Here is an 8,708-nt window from a genome sequence, read left to right as displayed (position 1 = left end):
CTTGGTGATGTGAAGAAAGAAACTCTGCCAAGACCAGAAATTCTCATCTTACAGTGTAATAACTGGTCCCCTGTGGAAAACACATACAGGATTGCTGGTTCTTGCTTCCCTCTAAAATATCATTGGATTGGTAGCCAGAGCAGTCAACATCTCCCTTCAGCTTAAGGTCCAGCCTCAGTCCATCATCACTCCATCAGCTGGATTTAGCCTCAAGCCCTGCGGATGTCCAAGCCTGCCAAGGCCTGCTGCTACCCAGTGAAATGGCAAGCCACATGCTTGTCTTTGCAAAGCCTTTCTCAGCAATCACCTCCACGTTTTTAGGAGAGCTTTCACCACTCAAATGCCTGTTGAAGGTCTTGACACCTCTGCGGTTGGTTCAGTTCTCTCAAAGGCAAACAGGCAGCAGCAGGCATGGTAACTTGGTCCCTCCATGTTCTCCAGCATCAGTTTTTGCTCACAGCAAACTATTTCCAGCTCTCTATTCCCAACATTCAGTATGAAGTGAAATTAAGAACATCCCAGGCTCCTTCATGGGGAGAGGTGGGGTCGGAAAGTGCGTGGTCGAATCATCATGACCACCTTCCTGAGGGAGTAGTAGTCTGTGTCCTTCCATGAGTACCACACAATACCATCTGGCCCCAGGACCTTGCGGTTTTTAATGGAGTATCGGCCGCCCTGTGGTAGAGAAAGATGGATGGTCAGGTATGGGAAATGCACGGAAGCATCATCCAGAAGGGAGCATCAGAAAACCAACTGTTCTGTAACACTGGAGCAAATTGCTTAATGACACCATGGTGAAAAGAGCACGTAAAGCCCAACATTTTCAAATGGTCCCAGTGGAGCTGGCATCCACCCATCTTAGGCTGTGTGTCACCCTTATCACAAGTTTCCACCAGGCAGCCCCATCCCCGATGTGCAGAGGTGTCACAACACTTGTGCCTGACTCACAGCACAGAAAAAGATGGACTGCCTTGGTGCCCAGCAATCATTTTGTTTCCTTGCTGGAGAGCAAGGCCAGTCAATCCAGGAAGGACTGCTGTGATGTGAGGACCAGCAGCCTCCTCCCAGCCCTGAATCTCATGTGCTAACATCCGCATCCTCATTCCCCCATCTATCCTTATACACCTCATTGAGGCTGGAGAAAAAACACTGGTTGGAGAAAAATCACCTTGTGCCCTCACCCCTCCACCTTACCTTGTAGTACACCCCATTGAGGTTGGAGAAAAAACACTGATGGTACCACCAGCCTCCATGGGAAATCTCAGCGCAGATGTTCCCTGTATCGGGTGTGCTGAAGCTCCTCTTGTTGTGGTACCAGGCAAAGGAATCCTCCACTGTCCCGCTGAACCCATCCACATGCAGGCGGTAGTAGTTTGCCTCATCCTCAATTCTGCAAGCAACAAAGGTGGGACTATTCGATGGGGAGTGTTTGAGTCTCCTTTCCAACCTGGATACTGCATTCCTGGTATGGACACCTAGCAATCATCTTGCTGCTCTGGCCAGCCTCCCTGCTATGATTCATCACCTCTAAAAGCCCAAGATTGTGTATTTTTCCCTTCTGTGGGATGTGCATGATTTTGTCATGACTCAGGGCACTTGTTATAGGGCTGAACTGGGCAGGCTGTGACTCTAAAACCACAATAAAGGACTGCAGCAGCTTTGGCAAGGCAGTTCCTCTAATTACACAGCACTGCCTCCTCTCCACGTAACAAGCATCCTGCTCTTCACAAATAGAGCTAATGAGTAATCTGTCCCTGGGTTAACAAAGACTGAAGGTCAATGGATTGCACATGACATCTGACGGGAAAAATCAGGATGGCCATTCAGAGCACACATTTGCTGTTTGGACATGCTCTAATGCACACTTAGGAAATGGGAATTTATCTCGAATTCTTCCCTGTGAGGGTGCTGAGGCACTGGCACAGGTTGCCCAGAGAAGCTGTGGCTGCCCCATCCCTGGCAGTGTTCAAGACCAGGCGGGATGGGGCTTGGAGCAACCTGCCCTAGTGGAAGGTGTCCCTGCCCATGGCAGGGGCTTGGAACTGGGTGAGCTTTAAGGTCCCTTCCAACACAAAGCATTCTGTGATTCTATGATGATTCTGTGATTTTTTTTTTCCCCAGCAGTTTTGTGTCTACTCAAAGCTCTCAGGCTTCAAATGTCCCTAAGGTGCACTGCTCCCTTGAACATCCTCCTGTGGTGGATTACTCCACAGTCACCAACAAGCATTTCCAGTAGAGACAGGGAAGAAGTCTAGGCGGACCTGGTCACCCCTGATTAAGAAAGGATGTGGCTGATGTATATGGATAAATAAAACACCAGTGGAGGGGGAGGGCTATAGACACTACATGACACTACATCAGGCCCAGCAAATAAAAGCCACGAGTGGAGAGGGTAAAAATCAAACCATGACTCTAAACCAGGGAGATGCTGGAGGACCTGCCCAGCAAGGATTCAAAATTCTGGTTTTGACATGGAGATCAACAATTTTGGGCAGAAAAAATAAATCCCTAAGCAGCTGGGGACTGTCCACTGGATCCTACAGCTCCCTTCCCCTGGGGCTGTGGATGCTGGCCATGGCTGAACACCATTGAACATTCATTAGCTCACATCCAGGCTTCAATCCAGAGCAAAAATTGATGGTCAAGTCCAGGTGGGAAAGAAAGGATAGACAGCCTAGGCCCAGTCTGAAATGCTCTCTAGCCAGTGTCACTCTGATCTCAGAGGGATTCCCATGCCTGAAGGTCTCCTAGCATTGAACCAGTTGAACTATGAGAAACAGGGAAGGCCACCCCACTTTCTACCTGAAGACCTGGTAGAAGGCATGCTTGTGCTTGCTGTTCCAGTCCTCCAGGTCAATGCGAAGAGAGTAGTCCCCTTGGCTTGTCATCTTGTGGATGTTCTCATTGCCCAGCCAGAACTCGCCATTGAGGTCCCCAAAGCCCTCCCTGTACTCGTTCCAGGTCCTGTTGAAATCAACTGAGCCATCCTGACGCCTCTGGATGACTGTCCAGCCCCCACCTGTCAGGAGAGAGATAACGTAAACTGGGAGCATCCAGGGAGCATCCAGGGGATCCCGGACAGACTCCTTAGTGGTGTCGCCTCTACAGATCCATCTGCAGCTCAGTGAGGTGTCTTCTTGTCATGCCTCCTCCCACCAAATGGCAAAATACAATGTTGTTGCTGCACAGGGATAAAAGGTCATGGAAAAGTGCTCACACCTCTCCCATGTTGGTTCATAATGACGTTCCCCTGTTGACTGCCTCAGATTTTAAAGAGGTTTTAGATGAGAGGGAGCTGATATTTTTCAGGAGGCAAATGCTTTGGGACTGGAACAAACTAGAGATCCTGGAGTTTGGAGATTATTACGTACTGTTCCTGCAGCACCACAGAGGCACAAGAGCTCTCCCAGTATTGTCTCACTGTCTCCATCTGCTCTCCCATCTGTCCAAATCACTCTCTCCTCTCTTGATTTATTCCAATACTGTAAGCTTGGGGGGAGACTGGGAACTGGGACCATCTTTCTATTTGCTGTTTGTACAGCCTGTCACTCTACAGCGTCCAAGATTGTGTTGATGGTCATGCAAATAATAGTAATGACATAACAGAGGCCACATGGAACAGCCTGTTTCTTAATGACCAAGGCTGCATTGACCTGTAGATCTTCCAACAGGCGAGATGCCTGCATCTAGGGAGCTGAACCCCTTCCTCCAGAATGGAGTGTGTGGATGTGACACATCCATCCAGACTGAAGTAGATCCATGGGGCAATGAACTGACAATCCACTGCCCCATTTCCTTGCTGATTGACATTATTCCTCCAAAACTCAAGTGTTGCACACTGATTTCGTTAGTAAGTTTGTGCCTTGGGATGACAGTAGTCTCTCCATATGAATATTTAAACAGCAAGGATCGGAGAAGTCACCTGCACCCTCATTTACACTCCAAAAGAAATGTGGGAGAGAATCTATGTCCCCCTTCCTCACTCCAGCACAGCTACAATTGGTGGTTGCCTACACACAGCCTTCAACTACACAGAGATGCTCCAGATACCCACAGTGACCAGCTGCTACTCCACAAGGGATTATTTTCCCTTAAACCCTGTGTCATGTCCGTTAGTACATTGCAAATATCTTGGATGCATGAGGACATCCCAAAGACCATTAAACACCTGTATTTAGGCAACTGAATTCTAGCCATACTGTCTAGTTTGAACTATTCATCCAAACCCTCTCTATAGCCAGCAGAGAGGACAAGTTCTCTGTCCTTGGAGAAGAGCCTTTCTGCTCTCACTGACTACAAGGTAGCCTCAGAATAACTCAAATTTGAGATACAACTCTCAGGTTTGACAAATCCCACGCAAAGCTTTGCTGGAAGATGCTGTAGGTGCCTCCAGCAGTACCTTCAGTGTCCATCTCACACAGCACTTCAATAGGCATCCCTCCAACTGAGGGCATGATGCTGTAGACACCAGTCCGCCGGAGCCCGTTGTAGTAAACTGAAGCACAATCAATGGGGCAGTTCCTGGCGTGCCTCGCCTCTGGGAAAGGAAGCAGAGAAACATGATGCTTAGTGCACAGCATGGAGGAAGGGGCACACAACAAAAGCCAGCACAGTGCTCATGCAGTCAAGCAAATAATCCTGGATTCAGACCGTCTTCTGAAGCTGAAAACCTGCAGCACTCTGGCTTCATGCCTGAGGGTAGTTATTAGTTATAAGGTTCGTTAGCTCAGATCTGCACATAGGGGTGCTGTGGCTGGAGGAAGGTCTTTGGTTCAACTCTTTTATTAATGGCAACACAGAAATAATATGCATTTTTCAAGGCTCAAATTAGATTATATCGCACACCTCAGAGGTCTTCTATGCTGATAAAGAATAGGCTGATTCTCCCAGTAATGGTCAGTGTAGATAAAAGAGGAAGGCTTTCCTTCTCCCAAACTGCTTCTGTAACACAAAACTGGGTTTTGTCTTACAAGGGAAGGGGATCAAAATCATTCTGGTGAATCTAAAGAGGTTTTTAACTGGGATATGGTCTGAGGGCCGGAGCACCTCTGCTCTGGAGACAGGCTGAGAGAGCTGGGCTTGTTCCGCCTGGAGAAGAGAAGGCTCCAGACCTTAGAGCAGCTTCCAGTGCCTAAACGTGCCAGCAAGAAATGTGGAGAGGGGCTTTTGACAAGGGCCTGTAAAAGGGGAATGTCTTTATACTGACAGAGGGGAGACTGAGATTAGATATATGGGAGAGGTTCTGTCTGTCAGCCAGAATTCACCAAAGGCTGGAAGACTATCCAGGAAAAGTATCAATTCATCCTTCTCCAATGTAGCCCTGGACTTGCAATTCAGGGCATGGGGACCAGACTGGCTCATCTAGTCTTGTCTTCTCAAAGACCACCATGCCCTTGCCATGGACCCAGGGACCCAAGCAGGTTGCAAAAGCAACTCAGTTTCCCTGCCAACACCTCAAGGCTGAGCTTTGCAGATCCTGGCTAGCTCCTGGCCCTGTTCAATGTTGGCATGGGAACCCCTTTGAGGTCAGAGTGACTCTGGCTAGAGAGCTTTTCAGACTGAGCCCAGGCTGTCTATCCTTTCTTTCCCACCTGGTCAAAACAGACCCTGGTCAAAATGTTTTCATGGCAGTGGGTTCTTTGGCAGAAAACAGGGTTTTATTCAAATTGCACCTTGAACTATGTTTGCCTAAAACAAATAAAACATTTCAGGGACTAACAAGGAAAACAACCCAAAACATGGCAAAAATCTAAATGCATTCATTAAAAAAAGAGTGTGCAAGTAATAACAGAAAATAGGTGGGTGTTTTTTTTCAAAGTTGCAGAGTTTCATTAAAACCCTCATTTCATGCTGTGAATTTTTGAAGAAAAAAAAAAATCTTTGTTTTGTGTGGTTTTTTGGATGGAAAACAGTCCCTGGGTCTGTGAGGAAAGCTCATTCAGCTGACTGCAGTGTGGTGATGGTGGGGGCAATGCCAGCACGGTTGTCAGAGCCTAAGCTGGTCCCTGCAGGCATCTCATACCACCCATGGAGACAAAAAGGAGGCACCCCTCTCCTAGACAGCATGGAAGCCATCCCCAGAGTTGTCCATTGGTCTGAGGAGGCCTCCTGGCTGCCTTGGGAAGGCAGGTTGGGTGACATCAGATTCCTGGCCAGTGCAAACGGGATTTAAAGCAGTTTCCCCACAGCCTTTTCCTTCACTTCCCTTGAGAGAGAATGTAAGGGTGAAGCATCCCATCCCATCCCACCCTATCGCAGCCCAGTCCAGCCCAGCCCAGCGCAGCGCAGCCAGCATCTCCCCATCACCTGGATGGTGCATCTCCTCCTGCAGCCTCATCTCGGCAGGACCCAGGCAGGTGGGATTGCGCCAGGCCCAGTCGGTCAGGACAGAGATGTTGTTAATCTGTGCCTGCATGTCGTACAGCAGCGTGGCCTGGATGTGCTGCAGGGTGCTGGCCTCGCTGTACCGGTGCTCCAGGTCCTGCACCCGCTGGGCCAGGCTGTGGTTCCGGCTGGATGCCTCCTCGTGCTGTGGGTAGGGAAAAAGGTGGGATGGGGGAGATGCCTGGGGACTGGCATGACCCCAGGACCCCATGAAGATGGGCAGGCAGGGGAGCAGGAGGGCAGACGTGCATGCACCAATAGAGACCAAGGATCCCAAGGATGGTGCCTGCACCCTCATCCTCATCCTCATCCTCAGCCCCACACGAGCCCCCAGCCCATCGAGGCAGCTTGATGTTCCCAGGATCTGGTGCAGGCAGTGGATGAGCAGGCAAGCCTAGGGCTGCAAGAACAGGGCAAGCATATAGGATTCCTCTCCAAACACCCTTCAGTCTGCAACCTGTTGCTACATGGATGTGGCCTGGAAGAATATGGAAGTGTTTAGCAATGCACCACAGCTAGGTTTTCTTTCCAAAAAGCTGCCCAATCTCCCCTTGAACCATATTATATTTTACAACATTACAAGGAGCTCCACAGCTTCTCAGCATGTTGCATGATGAGCCATCTCCTGTTCTCTGGGCATCAGCTGGTGCCCTGTAAACAGCAATGACGACATCCATGCTATGCAAGTACCAGATATAATACAGAACCACAGCACCTTTCATGATCCTTTTGCTGCTTGTTTTTAGGACAACCAGTCTCTGATCTCATGTAAAGTATGCAAAAGCTGGCTGGAGATGGCCACAGCTCGTACTGTGTCCAGCTCTGCGACCACCAACGTAAGAAGAATGTGGAGCTGTTGGAGCGAGGCCAGAGGAGGCCACGGAGATGCTCTGAGGGCTGGAGCACCTCTGCTATGGAGACAGGCTGAGAGAGCTGGGCTTGTTCAGCCTGGAGAAGAGAAGGCTCCAGGGAGACCTTAGAGCAGCTTCCAGTGCCTAAAGGGGCTGATAAGAAATCTGGAGAGGGGGTTTTGACAAGGGCCTGTAGGGACAGGACAAGGGGAAATGGCCTTAAACCAACAGAGGGGAGATTTAGGTGGGATATAAGGAAGTTGTTCCCTGTGAGGGTGGTGAGGCCCTGGCACAGGTTGCCCAAAGAAGCTGTGGCTGCCCCATCTCTGGCAGTGTTCAAGGCCAGGTTGGGCACGGCTTGGAGCAACCTGGTCTAGTGGAAGGTGTCCCTGCCCATGACAGGGGGTTGGAACTGGATGAGCTTTAAGGTCCCTTCCCACCCAAACCATTCTGTGGTTCTACAATTCTACAATTCTATGCCCCAGCCACAGTCACTGCAGGCACACTCGCCTGGCTTGTTCAGTGCTCCCTGTCCATTAGATGGCAGAAGAGGCCTTGAACAGCATCTCCAAAATCGCACAGCAGCCTGGGAATTCCCCTTCCCTCCCCTGGGCAAGGCAACAGCTCTGCACTGTACTCCCCAGTCCCTCCCGTATGGGTCTGGCAATCCCAGATCCCCACCTGCAGTGCAGGGATGCTGGTTCTCTACCAGCACTGCCTTTTCCATGTCCCCTGATGGGGTCATCTCTTCCTCCATCACCCACTCGGTGTCACTGCCTTGAGTTCACAAACCACCCCAAGACCCTGGAAATAATTGAGTTTGTTTTCTCACCTCCCTGATGCAGCACCTGGAGCAAATCTGGATTTTTATGTGTCCACGCAAGCATGCAGCTTGTTAAATATCCCTGGGGACACAGAGGTCCAGCCTTGACTCTTCCCTACCTGCAAAACTGCTGTGGGGCTGCTGAGGGACAGGGATTTCCTTCCACTAGGAGGGTTTGCATGACCTGAGTATGTTTTCTTCCCTTCCAGCAGCTCCCAGGACCCAGCTCACACCTTGGTCCCCATTCCTACTGAGACACATCTCATCTTGCTGTTCCCAGATGCCATCACCACTGCTGGGTTATTGTACCAGTAACTAACAGAAACTCAGTAACATCCTTCCCAACGCTGATTAAGCAACACCTGTGTGGCCCTGCTGAAAGCCCATCCAGCCTGCCTGTATCCCGAAATCCAGAGCAGCTAGGTAGGCAGGGAAGTGGGAACTACAGCATGCAATGCCATGGTGCTTTCCTTCTCAGGGCTGCAATGTCTGCAGCTCTACCATAAATCAGCCATGTCCCCTCACGACCTGCTCTGTGAGCTGTGACTGATACAGGCTCCTTCCAGCTCCCTTCACCCACACATCAGCTCTCTGAGTAAACCCCATGATGTGTTCTCCCAGACAGTCCCCTCCTCCACAGCTGATACCTC

At 50.1% G+C, this 8,708-nt stretch overlaps 1 protein-coding gene across 1 annotated transcript in view; it reads right to left on the bottom strand.

Moving 5' to 3' along the window:
- Nucleotides 1-528: 528 nt before the first annotated feature.
- LOC104403558 (fibrinogen-like protein 1) overlaps nt 529-8,708 on the bottom strand; it is a 10,980-nt gene continuing 2,800 nt past the window's right edge. The window contains exons 2-6 of the mRNA XM_010011737.1: nt 6,307-6,529; nt 4,400-4,537; nt 2,803-3,019; nt 1,195-1,390; nt 529-675 (exon numbers count right to left, since the gene is read on the bottom strand). Of these exons, the coding sequence (XP_010010039.1) occupies nt 529-675; nt 1,195-1,390; nt 2,803-3,019; nt 4,400-4,537; nt 6,307-6,529 (921 nt within the window). The remainder of the gene's footprint in view (nt 676-1,194; nt 1,391-2,802; nt 3,020-4,399; nt 4,538-6,306; nt 6,530-8,708) is intronic.

Source organism: Nestor notabilis, unplaced genomic scaffold, assembly GCF_000696875.1.
Source record: "Nestor notabilis isolate BGI_N333 unplaced genomic scaffold, ASM69687v1 scaffold17453, whole genome shotgun sequence".
Lineage (NCBI taxonomy): Eukaryota > Metazoa > Chordata > Aves > Psittaciformes > Psittacidae > Nestor > Nestor notabilis.
Note: the sequence above shows the minus strand (reverse complement) of the source record. Positions and strands in the feature narration are given on the sequence as shown.